The sequence below is a fragment of the Corythoichthys intestinalis genome, chromosome 8, assembly GCF_030265065.1.
Source record: "Corythoichthys intestinalis isolate RoL2023-P3 chromosome 8, ASM3026506v1, whole genome shotgun sequence".
NCBI lineage: Eukaryota > Metazoa > Chordata > Actinopteri > Syngnathiformes > Syngnathidae > Corythoichthys > Corythoichthys intestinalis.
In genome coordinates, this window is record NC_080402.1 from 22,772,484 (window position 1) to 22,793,959 (window position 21,476).

General features: G+C 38.1%; 1 protein-coding gene across 2 annotated transcripts in view; it reads right to left on the reverse strand.

Moving 5' to 3' along the window:
• The window catches only part of LOC130920838 (E3 ubiquitin-protein ligase SMURF2-like), a 161,334-nt gene that overhangs the window by 76,530 nt on the left and 63,328 nt on the right, over positions 1 to 21,476 (reverse strand). For both annotated transcript variants that reach the window (XM_057844319.1, XM_057844318.1), the window contains exons 2-4: positions 18,289 to 18,327; positions 16,165 to 16,273; positions 4,537 to 4,670 (exon numbers count right to left, since the gene is read on the reverse strand). In XM_057844319.1, the coding sequence (XP_057700302.1) occupies positions 4,537 to 4,670; positions 16,165 to 16,273; positions 18,289 to 18,327 (282 nt within the window). The remainder of the gene's footprint in view (positions 1 to 4,536; positions 4,671 to 16,164; positions 16,274 to 18,288; positions 18,328 to 21,476) is intronic.

Below are 21,476 nucleotides of genomic sequence, written 5' to 3' on the forward strand. Positions count from 1 at the left end.
ACGTAAAAATACCGGCCATGTTTGCATTTCATTGTTCATGCATCATGTAACATTATGATACTGTACACTTATTCAGCATGTCATTCTCTATTGTATTTTTATTTTAAATTGGCATTTCAAGATGACATTTCTGTTCAATGTGTCTGATTTCATCAAGAAAATTCCCCCCCAAAATGCGACTTATACTCCAGTGAGACATATGTTCTTTTCCTCTTCGTAGGGCATTTTATGGCTGGTGCAACTTATACTCAGGTGCGATTTACAGTCCGAAAAATACGGTAGTTATAATTATGCTTTGAATATTTGATTGATATTTGATTGATTTTTAGTACTGAATAAGAACCGTGCCGTTTTAGATGAGCACAATGTGCCACACAAGACACTCATATTCTTTAATACTATACACACCATAAATTCTTCTTGAGCTACTCAACAGAACCGTGTACATTTTCAGTTAGCCAGGTCATATAAATTATAGCTTGGCGAACTGGCCAGAAAAAAGATCATTTTTTCCCCATAATGCCCGCTCTAGATTCTTTTCATCATGTTTTTTTCTTTTAAACTTGGGATTTATGTTGTTGTTTTTTCAACTGTTAGTTGTAGTGTTGCAACGATTAATCGATTAACTTGAGGATTCGATAAGAAAAAAATATTTTAATTAAATTGTATTGCTTCGAGTATTCGTTTAATTGATTTAATTAATTTAATTAAAGTGGCGTTGTAATGGTTTATTTTGAAAGTATTTGCATTTAGTTTTATTGATTAGGGTGGATACACTGCCCTCTGGTCTGCCTCATTTCACATGGCTGAATCCAACTGCTCCCTGTTAAGACCAACATTAGCTAAGTTTTTGTTTGAGCTAATGTTTTTTAATGCATTCATAATTTCGTTAATAGATATATTTAGCCATTTTTGTTTGAACCTTTTAAGAGCATTGTAAAAATAAAAAATGTTTTTTTTTTAAAAAACCTTAGCATTCTATGGCATTTAAGTTAGCGGACTTTTGCTACGTAAGTTAGCCAATTGTTCTTTTGTTGTACATAGATCCTCATTTTTTTTTTTTTTTTTTTTTTTTAAATACCTTTTGAGGCTCAGCTCAGGTATTTTAATTTTTCATGTTCCTTATCCGATTATTCGAACTAACTAGTTCATCGATTAATTGACTACTAAAATAATCGATAGCTGCAGCCCTAGTTAGTTGTATACAATGGCATTTACCACTGTATATTCGCCTTAAGCTAACGGGCACTCGAACAAATACTACGAGTTCATTTGCCAAAAACAATACTAGTAAATGCCATTTTTTAAAAACTGACTAGGCTTTAATTATTTTAATTGCATAAGACTGTATTAAGCGCCAAAATTAATTTTTGTTTAAATAGGTTTCATAGTTCCCGTTTTGAGGCAGAAGCCGACCTATGCCACTGGTGTTTCTAAGCAAAAACAATCAACACCCAATTAGCGTAGCGCATTCAGACACATACACAAGCATTGCGCCGCGGGCTCCCGCAGCAGAGAATGCTAACTGCAATTAGAAATATTAAACAAAAAATGCAGAACATTGAGACTAGGAGGAGGCTGTCTTCTTTTGTCACGTGGATGTAAAAGGATGGGAAACAGGGTGGAATAGCACCTGGCATAGCCTGTAGTCAGGCAGTCAAGCTGTCTCTGAAGAGATCGCCTATATAAATCAAACTGTACTGCACTGCACTACAGACAAAGTAAAACAAGATGCTATGCTGTTGTCCCACATGGATGTTAAGACAGTGAAGCATAGAAGATCCAAGGTGAACAATCCTGCACAGCAAAAGACAAGAGACTGAAGTACTCAGTCCTGATCAGTGAATTATTTTTTAAACAAGAATAACGTCGAAAAATGTTTTTTATTAAATGCTTCATTGAGTGAGTTCACTCAAATCCACTCACGCTTTGATGCTCTTGCTGCTGAGAACAGCCTCTCACGTACACAATGAGTTGCCACACAGCACACTACCGCTAGTGTGTGACAAGCTAAACGATGATTGACACATCTGTGCCTTTAATCGTAGCGCTATAGAGCCTTCACTCGCCAGATCAAAGCAACAAACCTGACAATCATCATTAACTTTAAGTAGCACATTCTTGCCACCTGCTGACTAGACATGTGCTGATTAGCGGTTTCAAGGTATACCGTGGTATAAAAACGGCAAGGTTTCAAAACCGCAAAAATTTCCCGTCATACCGTCCCTACAATATTAGCTATTTACAGTGCTGCTCAAAAGTTTGTGAACCCCCTCAACATTTTGGAATTTTCTATTATTTCAACCTGATTTCCTAATCAATCAATTCAGTAGTTTTTTTTTTGTTTTTTTTAACAGTTGTGTTGTCGAGACTAAATTAAAAAGAGTTTTCATCAACTGATGTAGGTGCAAAATTGAACTGTTTGGTCACAACCAAAACCGCCATGTCTGGCGAAAAGTCAACACTGCATACCACCAAAAGAACCTTCTCCTAACAGTGAAGCATGGAGGTGGGAATGTCAAGATCTGGGCTTGCTTTTCATCCTCAGGACCTGGACAACTCCACATAGTCCAGGGAATCATGAATTCTGAGGAATATTGTCAAATCCTAGAACATAACCTGACGCCATCTGTTTTGAAGTTAAAGCTTGGCAGAAGGTGGATCATGCAACATGATAATGATCCAAAGCATTCCAGCAATACAATCAAGGAATGGCTGAAAAAGAAGAAGATTCGTGTTCTGGACTGGCCCAGTCAAAGTCCTGACCTAAATCCCATTGAAATGCTGTGGCGGGACCTGAAGCGAGCAGTTCATGCCAGACGCCCATCAAACCTCTCTCAACTGACTGCGTTCTGCAAGGAAGAATGGGCAAAAATCCCCCAAAGTAGATGTGAGAGGCTGATTAGTCACTACAGAAACCGTTTGGTTGAGGTAATCTCTGCAAAAGGAGGCGCAATATCCTATTAACTGAAGGGGTTCACATACTTTTGCACACATGATATCTGAGTTTTTCTTAAATCAACCACTTTTGTTAAATAAAGAATGACAATATAACTATTTCTTTTGTTTCAGTCCATTATTTGGAATGTCAGTATTGTGGATTTGGGTATAACTTAACATTTAATAAGGTTATTTTAGTTTTTTTTTACAAAAAATCTGACCATCGCTGTGGGGTTCACAAACTTTCGAGCAGCACTGTATGTCCCAAAAATGCAGGGAGAAATCCCTCGCTTGCAGCTGCAGGGCTCAACACTCCCCAACCGGTTGTTGCTTCGTGTGAGTGAGTGAGTGAGTCAGTTGTGCTACACAATGGCTGGAGGAGGTGAAACTCCTGAACTTCTCCCCTCCCCCATCAAGGAAAACAAAATCGCTATTATGGGAAAACTTCGGCTACAAATGAAAGTTACAGGCTTAAAGGAGGCAGCCCAACAGACTTGTAAAACATGTTTGCAGAGGGTGGCTGCCGAGGAGGCAATACCTCCAATATGATTTATGATTATGATTTATACAAAATTAAAGGTTAGTAAACACCATCATGAAAGTTTCCCACCAGCTACTAGGGTTAACTCCAGCGTGTTTAGCGCTGGTAAAACATTAGTTTTTTTCCCTCTCTGGCAAATGTGTTGAGAAAGAGTGAGTGTATGATGTAAACATGATACGAGTCATACGCACGTGCTTATTATTCAATTATTTTTGTTCTGATGGTAATGATGTTGAGCTTTGGCTGTGGGATTACGCTTACCTAAAGGACTCCATTAATTTTAATTTTATTTAGAATATTTAAGTTGTTTTTTTTTTCCTTTTTTTTTTTTTTTACATTTTAACTTAACATTATACTTATGTTCCAATTTACTAATATGTTTTGAAAACTAAAAATCCTGTTTTTAAGAAAAAAAGTTTTTTACAACCCAGATATGTTAAAGTAACACATTTTAGAGCGGCAATTATAATATCGTAATACTGTGAAACCGTGATATTTTTGCTTCAGGTTATCATACTGTCAGAATCTCACACCAACACATGCCTACTGCTGACCAAGAAAAGCAGCAGGAAGGAGAGTAAGAGGTTGTACGAACATGAAGCAGAAAAACAAATATTTTAAAATAAAAACCCGATCCTTTTCACCCGATTCCGATCCTCTAAAAATCCTGATCACGTGATCGGATTAAAACATCCCTATTTAAAACATTAAATGGAGTTAAGTGTTTTTGCGATTAAATGTCAGTCGGATTCTTCTGCTTGTGACAAAATATTTTAAAGCGAATGCAATTTTTTTTAATAAAGTAATATATATTTTTTTAATGAAGTACCATTTTTGTCATGTCATTCTTACATAGTCAAACAATTTAACTTACACATGTTTTAAATGAAATCTGTCGTTAAAGAAATAAATAAAAATTTATAAATGTGGAGGTACCGTTTTTTGCAAATGAACTATTCAAATGTATTTGTATTTTAGTGCAAAATTTAAATATAATGTGTTTTAATAGGAAAAAAGGCAGCTTTTGAATTTTCCACACTTAAATTAAAACTTACAGCCGGTGTCTTTAAGTCTGTTGATGGCATTTGAGAGCAGGCGGACGCAACCCAGAAAACCAGCTCCCTGCTTTTTGTGTATCTTCTTGTGGTTCCAAACACTGATGGTGATAGAATCCGCCTTTCCAATATATCTGCAAAAAGGAAAGAGAAAAAAAAAAACATTTAGTTCACACACACACACACACACACACACACACACACACACACACACACACAATATATATGTATACAGAGCTGGCCAAAAGTATTGGCACCCCTGCAATTCTGTCAGATTATGCTCAATTTCTCCCAGAAAATGATTGCAATTACAAATGCGTTGGTAGTAATATCTTCATTTATTTTGCTTTCATTGAAAAAAACACAAAAGAGAATGAAAAAAAAATTTTTTTTTTTTTTTTAATCATTAATATTTTACACAAAACTCCCAAAAATGGGCCGGACAAAGGTATTGGCACCTCAGCCTAATACTTGGTAGCACAACCTGTAAACAAAATAACTGCAACCACTTCCGGTATCCATCAATGACATTTTTATAATGCTCTGCTGGAATTTTAGACCTTTCTTCTTTGGCCAACTGCTCCAGGTCTCTGAGATTTGAAGTGTGCCTTCTCCAAACTGCCATTTTCAGATCTCTCCACAGGTGTTCTATGGGATTCTGGTCTGGACTCATTGCTGGTTACTTTAGAAGTCTCCAGTGCTTTCTCTCAAACCATTTTCTTGTACTTTTTGAAGTGTGTTCGGGTAATTGTCCTGCTGGAAGACCCATGACCTCTGAGGGAAACCCAGCTTTCTTACACTGGGCCCTACATTATGCTGCAAAATTTGTTGGTCGTCTTCAGACTTCATAATGCCATGCACACGGTCAAGCAGTCCTGTGCCAGAGGCAGGAAAGCAACCCCAAAACATCAGGGAACCTCCACCATGTTTGACTGTTGGGACCGTGTTCTTTTCTTTGAAGGCCTCATTTTTTTCCTGTAAACTCTATGTTGATGCCTTTTCCCAAAAAGCTCGACTTTTGTCTCATCTGACCAGAGAACAGTCTTCCAAAATGTTTTTGGCTTTCTCAGGTAAGTTTTGGCAAACTCTAGCCTGGCTTTTTTATGTCTCTGGGTCGGAAGTGGGGTCTTGCTGGGTATCCTACCATAGAGTCCCTTTTCATTCAGACGCCGACGGATAGTACGGGTTTGACACTGTTGTACCCTCGGACTGCAGGACAGCTTGAACTTGTTTAGATATTAGTCGAGGTTCTTTATCCACTAGCCGCACAATCTTCCGTTGAAATCTCTCGTCAACTTTTCTTTACCGTCAACATCTAGGGAGGTTAGCCGTGGACACTGCGCACGGTGGACACAGGAACATTCAGGTCTTTGGAGATAGACTTGGAGCCTTGAGATTGCCCATGCTTCCTCACAATTTTGCTTCTTAAGTTCTCAGACAGTTCTTTGGTCTTCTTTTCTCCATGCTCAATGTAGTACACACAAGGACACAGGACAAAGGTTGAGTCAACTTTAAACCATTTTAACTGGCTGCAAGTGAGATTTAGTTATTGCCACCACCTGTTATGTGCCACAGGTAAGTAACAGGTGCTGTTAATTACACACATTAGAGAAACATCACATGATTTTTCAAAGGGTGCCAATACTTTTGTCCGGCCCATTTTTGGAGTAAAATGATAATGATTAAAAAAAAATTCCATTCTCTTTTGTGTGTTTTCATTGCAAGCAGAATAAATGAAGACATTACTACCAAAGCATTTGTAATTGCAATCATTTTCTGGGAGAAATTGAGCATTATCTGACAGAATTGCAGGGGTGCCAATACTTTTGGCCAGCACTGTACATGAACATATATATTCACACAATAGTGGAAGCAACAAGACGAAATTTTAAAATAGCGTGTGAAAATGTGGTTTTCCTGAGGAAGCCAGTCTAGTCAGGGTTAAAAAAGAGAGGAACTGCTGTTGATGTTCTGCACCATTATATCTGTGACATTGACAGATGTTTGAAATTAGAGGAAAGATACACAATAGCAATAATGGCGTGACCCACAAACAGATAAGTGCAGCATGGCAGCCATTTGTATTATGACTCTGGCAAGGTAAGGCCTTCCCATATTTATACAAACACACCAAAGTTTAAAAATGTCAAAATACTTAGTATGATTATTCATTGCAAATTGTCATGTTAAAGTTATACATCATTACAGCCCCTGCGGCTTGCGATTCTGACCAGGATGCGTGGGAGAGCTTGGCAGCCTTGCTCTGTGCTGTATGCAAACTATGACCTCATTGCATGTTTTCCCCACTTGTTGTTTATCCAGGTGAGTTAATTAAAAACACCTATGCCAATAACAGGATTTAGTGAGAGAAATTGGATGCGTGATTATATATTACAAAAAAGCATGGGATTAGACTATTTAGGGCAATTTACATTACACTCACTGGCTTCCATTGATGGTGATAGAGGTCCAATCCATTTGAACTGGGAGGTATGGCAGCGACTGAAAATGTTCATTCGATGCAGACCCTTCCGGTCAAATCAATTTGAATTTGGAGGTATGGCAGCAAAGGTTCACTCGCTGCATTACCTCCTAGTTCAAATAGATTGAACGTCTACTGGTAACAAACTAATTTAAATTCACAGCAGAAGAATGAAAAATTATCATCTATTAGTATCAATGACTAGAGGCGTGCGAAATTTCCAATTCTTAGATTATTCGCGATTCGGTCGTGGAAGATTCGAGAACGATTCACAAACATCCAAATTCCAATTGTTGAAATATGCTAAATAAAGCAAAACTAAAACACAGCGCAATGAGGAACGGACCGACAACTTATGCTGCTAGATAAAAAAAAAAAAAAAAACAATAATAATAATACCTGACTGCAGCCGACAGCGACCTCAAACAACGCCCACGTTGCTACAATCTATGTCCACATAATGCTACGGTAGATATCACATGTATATAGAACTACGTGCGAAGTGTAGGACTCGGCGGCATTAGCACATGTATAAAAAGAACTACATGCGAAATGACAGACTTGTCGGCGTTAGTAAACAGCCGCCATCTTAAAGCAGTAGACTTCTCTGAAAGGCTGTTGTAGTGAACCCTCCGAGCAAACTTAATTAAATTTTCATCTAAATTAGGGCTGTCAAACAATTAAAATCTTTTAATCGAGTTAATCACAGCTTTTTAATTAATTAATTAATTAATCGTAATTAATCACAAATTAAACCATCTCTAAAATATGCCATATTTTTCTGTAAATTATTGTTGGAATGGAAAGATAAGACAAGACGGATATATACATTCAACATACTGTACATAAGCACTGTATTTGTTTATTATAACAATAAATCCACATGATGGCACTAACATTATTAACATTCTTTCTGTGAAAGGGATCCACAGATAGAAAGACTTGTAATTCTTGAAAATGTGAGTACAAGTTATAGTAATTTTATATTAAAACCCCTCTGTATGTTTTCATTTTAATAAAGTTTGTAAAATTTTCAATCAAAAAATAAACTAATAGCTCGCCATTGTGGAAGGTAGTGATTGAAATACACCACAAGGTGTCAAGGGCGAGTTTAAATTAATTAGAGATCTAGAAGTTTTTCTAGTGCGTTTTGCCCCTCGACTGACGCCGTAGTGTCCGGGTTCATTGTACCTTACGTTCATTTGAGTGTTGACTTCACAACGTAAGAGACCTCTGATAGTTTGTATATTGTGACTAAATATTGCCATCTAGTGTATTTGTTGAGTTAAACAAAATGTTTGAATAGCGTTTGACCAAAGTCTGAGTATTATTTTGCATAGCTATTTTGATTGGGAATGCCAGTTCTCTTTGCATTGAGCTCTTTTTTTTTTTTTTTTTTTTTGAAAGATAGGAATATTATTTTTGTTGTGCTTTCAGTAAATGATACTATCGCGACTTAACTGTTCCGCCCAAATGCATGATGGGAAGTTGGGCAACCATGACTGTCAGTGGTGGCTGCAAATGGTATATCTTCTCTGCGTTGTGTTCAATACAGGGTGTTAAGAAAAAGATCATCTCCTGTCATTCTTCCACACGTCGCTCGCCACAATAGTTATAATTGTGGTGGAAGAGATGCCAAAGTTTATGCCAATAAATAGCGCGGCCCAAATGAATGCCTGTGTCCACTCCATTTGCTTGACTCTGCCTCTTAGCTCTCAATATACATAAAACGGTGCCATTTTTGTCTGTCTGCGTCAATACATGAGTGGGTCGTTCTGCGCATACGTTAAATGCGTTAAATATTGTAACGTGATTAATTTAAAAAATTAATTACCGCCCGTTAACGCGATAAATTTGACAGCCCTAATCTAAATACTCCTAAATCGTCAATATCTTGACTTGAATATCTTTAAATCGTGCGACAGTTTTAAAACTTTCACATGTCAAAAGTATACAAAAGGGAAATTATGGAACAACAGGAGAAATTTCAACAACTTTAATGGTTGAGTTGAGTATTTTATTTACTGTTTTGAACTGTCAACTTGATTGTGAAATAGTAATTTATTTAAGCCTGAGAGGATTTTTAAAAAAAATAAATATATATTCATATATGTATCCAAAAAACGATGTATGGATGTTAAATAAAATAAATAATTTGGATAAAACAGAGAAGGCACTGTGCGTGCATGCCTGTGCACGTGAACGCAGTGGCCCAGCTCTCTTTTCAATCTTCCCCTCCCGCGCCCTGGCGCCCTCCGCGAGCATCCTGGTATTTCCTTTTCGATATGGAGCAGTTATAGGATTGAAAAACAAACTAAAGACAGGGGAATTGAACAGCAAACAACTGCGGTAGGAGTGGGATATGGAAAGGATTCAAATTGATTGTTGAAGATACGGAAACCTGTGTCGGCTTCGCTGAATGTAAACGAATGTGGCGCTTTGGTCTCATACGAGAAATATATTTAACAAACTTTTCCAGCGTTATTTCGTTGTGTAAATGCATTTATAATGATCATAAAAATATGTAGACTATTTGAACATTTAGAAAACTTGCGTTTTTTTTCTGCCAGCTCGAGGAGATTAAAATAAATGTCAAATCCACTATCCACCTGCGAGTACAGACACACAAATATAAAAGATATGAATGTTTATTGAAAATCCATCTTACAGACTTGTTCAACTGGGAGAATTTGTTACAAAAGACAGGCTTTAATTTGTTATAATTATGCATATGTGGACCGGCATCGTCACAAATGTGATCACACAAAACGCAACCACGCATCGCATCCCTGCATTTCCTTCTTCTCCTGACTCCTCACAAATAAAACAAAATTTCGTCGGGTTTTTTTCGGGCTCGTGCCTACAAATAAAACATAAAATTTAGGGTTTTTTCAGGCTCGGGCAAGCAAATCAAGTTAATTGATCGGGCTCGGGCCGCATCGGGCTTTAATACCTGTGGTCCGGTCGAGCTGGATTTTTTTAGGCCCGAGCTAACTTCTAGCTAGGCATGTGCCGGTATGAGATTTTGACGGTACGATAACCGTGAGCAAAAATACCGCGGTTTCACGGTATTGCAATTATAGCTCCAAAATTTTGAGATGTATGGGTTTAAAAAAAAAAAAAAAAAAACTTTTTTCCATTTAACAGGATTTTTTTCAGAACATATTTGCAAATTGGAACATGAATGTGAAAATAAATAAATTAACAAAAAATAAATATTTTATATAAAATTAAAATAAACAGAACCTAGACTACACCCATAGTCACAGCTCAAGTTGCTCAATATTAGCGCAAGAACAAAATAATTGCTATAAAAAAGTAAAAACACTTCTAAATAAAATTAAAAAATATATACTGTATGACTTTTTTTGAGGGGGAGAAGCTCAAGTGAAGTTTCGCCATTTTCAGCCATTGTGTCAACTCTAGTCTACCTGATGTCATGCCTTTGTGTTAACAAGAACAAAGAATTCATAAGTTAATAAGTTAGTTAGGTTTCATCTAAAAAAAGTTTCTCAATTAGCGATCTTTGACGCGACCCCCCCCCCCCCCCCCTTCATTCAAGCTTGTTTCTCACTCAGCGGCTGTGAGACATAAAACCTCGACGAAGCTGCTCTCCCAGCTTAGCCTAGGCTAACATTCGTCTTTGTAAGTTTTAGTTAGTTTGTATATTGAATTTGAAAGGAAAATGTGTGTTTTGTTTTTGGCGAACTTTTTCATGGTGCTACTGCTATCCTGTTGAACCTACTCACAGGTGGAAAAATACAATTGTACAACGTTTTAAATGTATTCATTTGTATATTTCACCACGATTTGAGAGCTCAATAAATTGAAGAAACGTACGCTTTGTGTTTGGAGGGTTTGTTTTTGGGTTTGCTGGCTGTTTAGCAGAATATCGTCACTGACACTCACGGCAACAAACAGGGTAAGGGTGAGCGCTGCCGCACCAAGCCACTTCGGCTGTATTTTGGCACATGAAAAACAGCGAATACCGTACTAAGGTATGACGGAAAATTTTAGTGGTTTTGAAACCGCGACGTTTTCACACCACGGTAAATCGTGAAACCGGTAACTGGCACATGTCTACTTCTAGCGTCATGTAATGTTAGCGTACCGTACACCTATTCAGCTTGTTGTTCTATATTGTATTTTAAATTGCCTTTCAAGATGACATGTCTGTTCTTGGTGCTGGATTCGATCAAATAAATTTCCCACAAAAAATGCAACTTATACTCCGGTGCGACATATGTTTTTTTTCCTTTTCATTGCGCATTTTTTGGCTGGTGCGACTTATACTCAGGTGCGACCTATAGTCCGAAAAATACAGTACAAAACATTAAAAGCAGCTAATAGCTGTGGGGGGGGGGGGGGGGGGTATCAATAATAGATTTATAATCGAATTGTAGCCTCTGAATCGTAATCGAATTGTTAGGTGCCCCAAGATTTCCACCTCTATCAATGACACTGAAAAAGTTAGGAAACCTACTGACACACAGATATAGCCCATTAATAAAAAATATTCAGCAATAGATGCGTCATAATTTTTATTCATTTCGTGAACAATTTGACTCTCAAGAAAACCTTGAAATTACGAAAAGCAAATGACTACATCAATGAGGAAATACTTTTATCAATCACAAAGCGATCTTCTGTTTGATGAACGAATGATTATGTACAACTACTTCAACCACAATTTTTTCTTCTTTAAAATAAAAACATTATAATCAAGAAATTACAGCAGGTGCCTGCTAGTGATACGAAAGGAAAGCCAAAATAGAGGCAATTCTGAAGCTGGAGGCTGGCTTTGGGGGGTGTGGCACACTGGAAACCCACCAAGCCTACACTCCCATCTGCTTTCTATGGCATGTTAGCCATTTCCTGAAGCAGAGGAAGAGGCCAGGGGTCACTAGCTGGGAGCACGCTCCACTGAGAGGGCGACAGGCCAAAAGGGGGGAGAGAATTATGTAAAAGGAGGAGGAGATTTGATGTAGATAGATACTGGCAGTGCGATGGGAACATGGTTTAAATGTCCAGTAGGGGAAAATTGTATTAAGTGGGGTGAGAGGTGGTGGCTTCTGATAAAATGTAGCGTTAGTTCTCACGAGAATGAGTAATTTTAACGTTTTGTATTTTATAACATGGGCTATGTGTTGACAGTGGAGAAACACTGAATACATGCGAAAATACTTTAAGACGGAAACCAACTGTAGTCGTTATGACTCAGTTACCCGCGAGACTTTTTTGGAGACAATACTGCAGTCTCCTGGTTGCCTGGCACGGCCAGACTGTTCTCCCTGTGTTTTTCAAACACTGAGAGTATAGTCTGGGACCCAGCCCATTAACAGCCTCTCGAACAAGTACAAAATCAATCGACAAATCAGATTCGTTTATTTGCGTGACGTGTTCTTAATGAGCAACGTCTCACTCTTCCGCATCGGAAGTCGTCTCCACAGCACCAACACAGATGGTGAACAGGAAAGCCGAGAAAATGTTCCAATCCACGGTAAAATCAGTTTTAAATTACCAAAAACTAGGGCTGTCAAAATTATCGCGTTAACGGGCGTTAATTAATTTTTTAAATTAATCACGTTAAAATATTTGACGCAATTAACGCACTCCCCCCCCCACTCAGACAGATTTAAATGACAGTACAGTGAACTGCTTGTTAATTGTGTTTTATGGAGTTTTGCCGCCCCCTGCTGGCGCTTGGGTGCGACTGATTTTATAGGCTTCAGCACCCATGAGCATTGTGTAAGTAATTATTGCAATCAACAATGGCGGGCTACTAGTTTATTTTTTGATTGAAAATTTGACAAATTTTATTAAAACGAAAACATTAAGAGGGATTTTAATATAAAATTTCTATAACTTGGACTAACATTTTTCTTTTAAGAATTACAAGTCTTTCTATCCATGGATCGCTTTAACAGAATTTTAATAATGTTAATGCCATCTTGTTGATTTATTGTTATAATAGACAAATAGTCCTCATGTACTGTATTTTGAATGTATATATCCTTCTTGTGTCTTATCTTTCCATTCCAACAATAATTTACAGAAAAATATGGCATATTTTATAGATGGTTTGAATTGCGATTAATTACGATTAATTAATTTTTAAGCTGTAATTAACTCGATTAAAAATTTTAATCGTTTGACAGCCATACCAAAAACACCGACACAAGTCATTGACAACAGTCTGTCTCACGCTGGCAATGTTGAATAAACTCCGCTCTCCTCGTATGTTTACTTCCGCGCGCAAGTCCCTCGTCCCGCCCGTTGCTGATTGGTCCACTCCGCTGTCTGTTTGCTGTGGCTTGCTCCGCCCTGGAATTTTTATCCGCTTAATGGTGGCCAGACTCAATAGCTGGAACAGCGGTGAGTCTGGAGTACCAGGCTAGTCTCCTGGCACATCTGCTCGGGTTGTCCTGCTCGGCATGCTCGGTTGCCGGCGCTCGAAGCTTATATAGCCCGCTGCTCGGTTGCGTTTTGCTTTATTCACTTCTAGAACATTGACTCCACCATCAGTTGACAGGACAACTCCCACCAACTTTGCGCCACATCGTCCCGTAGGGGGCCGACCCATAGAGCGTTGAGGTGGCTTTCACTATTCACTATGATAAACTCAAATACACGATGCGTTCCAACACCGGATTTAGGTGGAAATAGGGCGAAGGTTTTACTGCATACAAGCAGGCAGGAGTGTCTCAAGAGAGATTTGGTCGAGGTCTCAAGGTAATTATTATATTTTTTGCACCATGCATGCACTTTGAATTGTTGTGAATACAATGAAATGAATGGAAAAAAATAGCCTAACTTTAGCTTGAAATATTTACGTAAAATGAATAATCTAGACTGTTATATGTTCATATCTACATAAATTCTGCAATTTAAGCATTTATTTGCAAGAATTTTCAACTTAAAAAGCTCTTTGTTTCGAGACGGCCGCCAGGTTGGAATAAACAATACCGTAACTTTGGCTTGAAATATTTACGTAAAATAAATGATAACTGCCCGTTTGTTGCTTTTAACCAGGAATCTAGACTGTTTTACGTTCATATCTACAGAAATTCTTCAATTTAAGCATTTATTTGCAAGAATTTTCAACTTAAAAAGCTCTTTGTTTCGTGATGGCCGCCAGGTTGGATTTAACAATAGTGTAACTTTAGCTTGAAATATTTACGTAAAATAAATGATAACTGCCCGTTTTTTGCTTTTAACCAAGAAACTAGACTGTTTTACGTTCATATCAATAGAATTTTCGCGATTTAAACATTTATTTGTAAGAATTTTCAACTTAAAAAGGTCTTTGTTTTGTGACGGCCGCCATGTTGGATTTTGTATCCCTAAACAATAGCGTAATTCAAACTAAATAAGTTGTGATTGTACTGTATATAGAAAAATGCAAATTTTGCTTTGGTTGAGTAAAATTAAGATGATTCGTCATGCTTTCCTCAGGTATTAAGTTCCTGATGTGAAAACAGTGATTTACTAGCTGTTGAAAACTTGCACAAAAATAACTAAAAAAAAAAAAAAAGTTGCTATTTTGAGAAAAAAATGTTATTGTTTATGTTATTATATGTGTTAATTAGTGCTATGGATCCTGAAAATATAGGTGAATATCTCTGCATTTGGTGATTTTTTTTGGCATCTAGCGTGAAATTTGAGAATTTTATGGCAATTCTAAGTTTTGTTATACTTGCATAAAAAATAGTTAATCAGGATTTTATTAGGAAACGACTTTGAATGTTTTAATGTTGCTGCTCATGGAGACTCATATGCCCAAGGGATGTGCCTGTTTTGGTTTTAGGTCACTAGCGGCTTTGGTTTTGAAAATATTTGAATTTTAAGTTTTTGAAAATAGGCCCTCTACAGATCAGCCCAGAGTCACGTCAACCGATAGTGAAGTCTATGGCTAGAATATGAACATTTGTCTACACAAGCAACCTGAGATGAGGAGGATGTTTTTAAGGAAATGTGTGTAATGGTTATCGCGTTGCAAAACTGCGCTGCCCCCTATTGCATGCCATGAATACTAGATCGCTTGTATGTGTGATTGCGGAGGAGCTCGAACAGAAAAGGTTGTTGTGTGAACGCAAATCTAACGGGGTGTTTTCTGTTACTTCAATCAGAGTGTTGCCGTGTAAACAATCCCTTAGCAATTTGTAATGGGGAAGTAATAGTATTGGGACAAGTCACCTGTGATTGAGTATTAATAGTTTGACATCCTTCAATGTGTTCAGTGGCACCTTGTCAGGTGTATGCTGACTAACATGTGTGCTGGCTATGTGGAGAATGTGACAATTGTGCAGGAGCCGATAGGCAAGTCAGACGACGCCCCCGCCAACCCATGTGAGCGCGAACTGAAAACGTCCCAAGACCTGCGGCCATAGCTAGTTGAGGACTATCCCCATGATCCAGAGCGGTCCTCTGGCCCATCGGAGACCCAACCAGCCTTTGGTGGTTGGGGGCGAGAGCGCATGTCCAACCCCCGACTCCCCACCCACCACCGCCCGTACCACCCGCTACCTCTTGAAACCCCCATGTACAAGAAGCACCACGAGAAATTGGGCCCGAGGATACTAGACAAGAGTTCCAAGACAATTTGTTAAGGAGCTCTGCTAGCTACTTACAACAGTGATTTGGAGCAAAATTTGGTCAAGCAATAATTAGCCTCCCCTGCTGAGTACCATGCATTACATTTCAACTTTTTGCTTTTGTAATGTCATGCTATTAGATAATGTACAAACTACTGTTCAGTGGTCATTTTTTCATTAAAAAGTATTTGATTGCCTTTCCATAAAACATTCAGAATTTGTTATTGAAGGCAGTAAACCATTCAAATTAGTCCAAGTTTGATTTTTTTTTTTTTGGGGGGGGGGGCGTGGGGGGTGGGGGGGGGGGGGTCGGAAATGAAAAAAATACAAAAATAATTGTGCACAGCACGTATGCATTGGTGAAAAGCTCACTATTTTTGTTTTATTCCTGTTTAGACAATAGCAAAAACAATGCGGCTTGATCTGCATTCCTGTAACACTTACATGGCAGCAACAATAAAACAAGCCCACATTTAAAGCCCACATTTATATTTAAGTCCACTGGAACAGTGTGTCCTTATTCAAGATCAATTGGCATTTAGGTCTACTTACAAATCATAATGTTGATTCCACTTTGGGTCCAATGTATTTCTCACAGTATCTGTAGAGTGGCACTGGCCAGAACCGTCCACCACCACTTTGGCAAAGGGATCAGGTAACCCTGTTTAAATAAAAATAAAAATGAACACACAAAAGGAATAAAACCTATGTGAATGTTTAGCAAAAGAACCAAATCTATTGTATTCCAAAGGAGCATTTGCAATAAGAATACATCAGGTATTTAAAAAGTTCTAAAGGTGATTCGGACAGAAACAATTCAACGTATGATTTAGACTGACAGAGATATGCAGGTCGAACTAAGTGAATTGGAAGCTAAAATACCAACTGTTAATCTTGATCCAATTAAGGAAATCACACGAGGCAACCAACTGCCAACTAAAAAGCCTTACTGAATCCTGGATAGGCAAGAACTGTAGGTGTCACAATATTTAAAACTACTACACAAATAAGGCATTTCCATCAGATGACATTTGAATACAAAATCAACTCAAGGCTTTATTCATGACTGCGCAAGACTCAACACTTTTCAGTAATGGCGCAAGATTGCTGTCAAAAAGATGTTTGCATGTAAGTCTGAATCTAAAAGCTGAAGTTGCAAACTTTTGTAAACAGGACTAATTTGTACAACTACAAATATCTGTTTGGTAGTAAATACAAATCCTCCCAATGATTGCCAACAGCAGAGCAGAGCAGAGAAGAATCATTTGTGATATTCATCTAAAGACCAAGGGCGTAGGTTTGGTCTCAACATTGGTAGGGACAATATAACAGCATAACCTGCATGTACACTTTTTTGCTGGGGATGGGACATTAATAAGACCAAACAGATTGGGTGAACGGTCAGGGCTGCATTTCTCACGAATATGAACCTAATTATTTGATAGGCTAAATGATCAATGCAAAATAAATCTGTATTGACTTGTATTAACTTTCATGTGTATTGGTTCAGGTGATACACCGTTCGATTCGAACCTTTCGTTTTCAAAAACTACTAAAGGAACATTTTGAAAACTTCCGAAATAAATGTCTGGATTTTATTAGCAAATTTAAATTGCAATATTTGAGCATCACTTAAAGTATATTAACATACACAATAAATGAAACTTGTTAATTATCTTTTATCCATCAGGAATGCAAAAAATTCTTAAGACCACTCAAATTGACTGCCTAAATAAAGAAATGAACTCAACTTTAACTAAATTAAAAAAACTTGTTAAGGAATAACAAAAATAAATAAAATTGGAGCCTACCTTCAGGTAAAACACTACTGCTTTAGTCCACAAGCACAGCCAAACTCAACAAAAAGTGAAAGCTCTATTGGGCTAAATAAAACAAAAATGAAAATTGAAGAGGAGGGGGTAAACCTTAGTTCACTACATTTCTCACAGTTTAACGTTAACAGTAGAAAACATACAGGACAACACTTCTCTAACCAGCTTCCTTCTCGGGTTTTGCAGGCTAGCAAATTCACATAGTTTAATGTTTAATGTGTTCCCCACCTCCACAACATTGACGTCTTTTTACATTACTCACGGTGGCTGCTGCTGGCCGAAAAAAAACTTCTAATATCCCTCCTCTTCCAAGGGGGTCGAGGAGGCGGCATTTTGTCGACATCTTGTATAAGTCATCAAACAATCAAACGTGCGTTTCAGGGAAAAAAATGGACTGGCAAATTCAGCAAATGCAATTAAGGTGTAAATGTAAGCCTGAACATAATGAAAATGATTCACTTAATATCGGTAGGTTAAATTCTATCCTTACAACATATAGGAAGACAATCTAAATTACCTATATACCTGAACTCAGTACATAATGCAAATCAGGTTGCTTAAAGGTTGGCGGGGACAATTTGAGCATCCTAAAAAATTTGGTAGTGTTATGTCCCTACCGTCCCTATGCAAACCTACGCCCTTGCTAAAGACGATTCAGAATACTGGCAGTGGTAGCACCAAGAAGAGAAAAAAACATTTCTTAGAAAGAAAAACTGTTTCAAAGTTTCCTAATTTAGTAAGACTTCAAAATATCGAGCCCCTTGCCTTCACTGACAAGACCACTCAAATACTCAAGGGATATGTGAGACAAGAATAGCGACACATAAATACAAGATTTACTTACGGAAGAAGTCTTTTTTTGCCAGGTTCTTTGCACACAGGACTGCAAGAGAAGAAGAAAGAAGACAAAAGTATAAATATTCGAGTACGAAGAGACCATATCTCCTTTGTCGTAATAGGTTACAGCAGTGGTTCCCAAACTATTTTTTGCTGGGCCCCCTGTTAGGAGATTTTTAGGCCGCAATCACGACACAGTTTTTGCAATAGATATGCATACGTTAGTCCTTGGAATCAACAAAAACATGAATGACATAACTCCAATAATCACACGAGTAGTCACTTTTACAGTTGAAAATTTACACTAGCTGGTTTGCAACTCCAGCAAGAGTTATCAAAAACATTTTATTTTGCTAAAATTTAATGTGTTGAACTCCAGCAGCCACTTCAGTGGCTGACCGCTTTGTGCTGCAGACTTTTTCTAATCGTGCACAACTGTGAGACAGCCACTCGAAGTTCATTTTTAATGTCCTGCTTTGACCTGTATTTGGTCTTGATTGAGGCAAATGCACGAAATCCCATCTCTTACAAGTAGGGTGTGGCGTAAGGCAGCTGTGTGACCATGTCTGCCTAGCAGTCGCCATCCTTTTCCACTCCAATCCAAATGGCGTCTTTGACTGAAACGGAATTCTTGTCGTTTATTGTTCTTTTAACAGCTCTCATTTGGTGGTGTTTTTCAGATGCTTGGTAGTAAAATTAGCTCCGCTAGCTAATGTAAATAATGAAAAGTGATCATGCTAGTCCCGCATCCCTCCTGTCATAATACAGGGCCTGCCTCGGGTGTTTAAAAACCACCTGGTTACGGGATTAAAATGAGGAAAACATGCAATATTTATTAGTGATGCACGATAATGCATTTTTCAGCCGATACCGATAACCGATAATTTTCTCCTCGTTCCAACCGATAACCGATAATGTCAAGCCGATAATTTTATTAAAAGATTTATGTAAAATTTTAAAGTATACACAAGAGAAAATATTACTGTCCAAAAATATTATTGCTCTTTTTTTTTTTCCAACATCAAATGTGAACAAGTAGTAAATTCCAACATCTAAATAAAGACAGATTGTCTGACATTGTGTAATGGTAAACTTTTGGCAACAATTACTTACAGAGTAAATACATAAGTTGCACAAAAATGGCTTTAAAAGTAAGCCATTCCTAACGTATAACATTACTAAACAGCACAAACACAACTCCTTAAAACTAGTTAAATTCCCTTGTTTTCAGTGTAAATCTATCAGAAATAAGTGAAATTAACTGCCAGCACTTCAAGTATATTTCACTCAGATTTCTTAAAGAAAAATAGCTAGCTGAAAATAACCTTAACAGCCTTATTTTAAGCAATAAATTATTATACATAATCCTAAAAAAAAAAAAAAAAAAAAAGTCAGAAATGTTCTTTATTCAAGAATATGTATGGTTCAAAACATTATTTGAAAGCAATTTTTTCTTGATTTAGGTGAAAAATGACATTTTTTAGATGTTTGGGCTTAATAAGAACAAATGGCAATATTTAGTTCAAGTAAGTGGAATAATCTGGCGCATTCAACTGTTAACTAGTCTTCAACACTCAAACAAGCTGGGGAAAATTATTTGACTAGATTTAAGAAGAATGATCTGATTAAGACATCATAAATTTAAAGCGTACTGAATACATTACTGACTGGATGACTTCTTTGCTTGATTTGGTGCATGTTAAAATGATCAACTAATCACTGTGCCGTCATGATAAACATGCTTTCTTGACATCAATTGTGTAAATGTCCGTGGTAAAACTGATGTGATCGGCATGTCTTTCACGAAGAATCGTGGTCGTATAAACTGCATTATTTTTTCATCCAGGGGTTTGGCTATCGGGTCATTTCGGGAATTTCCTCCCGCCTGTGCCCTTCAGTCCGCCCGGCTGCCAAATTAGCACCCGCGCCAGGCCTCTGTCTTGAATTGGAGTGGCGGCGGCAGCTAAGTTCGTACCGGATATCCGCCCGCCCCGGCCGGCTCGCTGCGGCGTATTCGGTGCACGGCTCTGCTCTGCCCGCCGAGGGCGAGGCGGCGGCCTGCGTGACCGGACCGGCGGGCTCAGTCGGAAGACAGCTACTTGTCGACTATCGGTCTCGTGAGGTGTTTAGCCATAGATGGGAGTTCACCACCCGCTTTGGGCTGCATTCCCAAACAACCCGACTCCGGGAGGACCGCAGCGTCTCTGTATCGTCACAAGCCCCGTAGCTTCCTTTATAGTTTATTTGTGTTTACAATAGCTTTAGCATTCGCACTAGCAGCAGCCTCGTATTCGTTCCAAAAATCATTGCGATGCAGTTTTAAATGGCTGCTGGGTTAGTGTTAGTGGTGTTCAATGAGGACGCTTTCTTTACGCCTCGTGGAACTGTTTTGTAGATGGCGAGAGCATCGTTTATTTCATTTAACACACGGCAAAGGCAAAGCACGCTAATGAGAGCGCCTCAACACTGATGTGTAACACCGCCTCCTCTATGACGCCGCACTCAACCCCTCCTCCCACAGGGGCTTCAGAGAGGGGAGGGGTTGAGCAGGCGGCGGTGGAGAAGTGGAGAAAATTGCTTGGTTGCGCACATTTGGAGGCTAAATCAAGTATATAATTATCGGATTGCATTATCGGTTGATTTTTTTTTTATCTGTATTATCTGTGTGACGTCATAATTGCCATTATCAGCCGATAATTATCGGTGGCCGATATTATCGTGTATCTTTAATATTTATTCTATATTCTACAAAATCATTAAAGAGAATTGATCATCACGCGCATGACAATGATCTATTTTTCTGTTTAAATGACCAGGATGAAAAAGACTACTTGAACTTTCAAATGTAGTTTTTTTATTTACTTTTTTTTTTTGTGCTCAAACTCATTTTTGGACGCTTGTGATGTAGGTATTAGCAATGCTTGAAAGAATGGATAACTTTGCACCAATGGATCAGAGATGTCACAATCATTGACTGCACAGTTACTCAAGTCTGCCAACAAAGTTTGCAACTGTTGTGTCCATTGAAAAGTAAAATATGAAGAAAGCGGGCCTGTACGATATATCGTTTGAACATCGTCATCGCAATGTGCGCATGTGCAATAGTCCCATTACTGAACGTGCGATTTGTCCAGGGTTAAGGGATTTATAAGCTGTAAAAGTATGTTTTAGTGTGTACTGGGCTGTGTGGAGCAC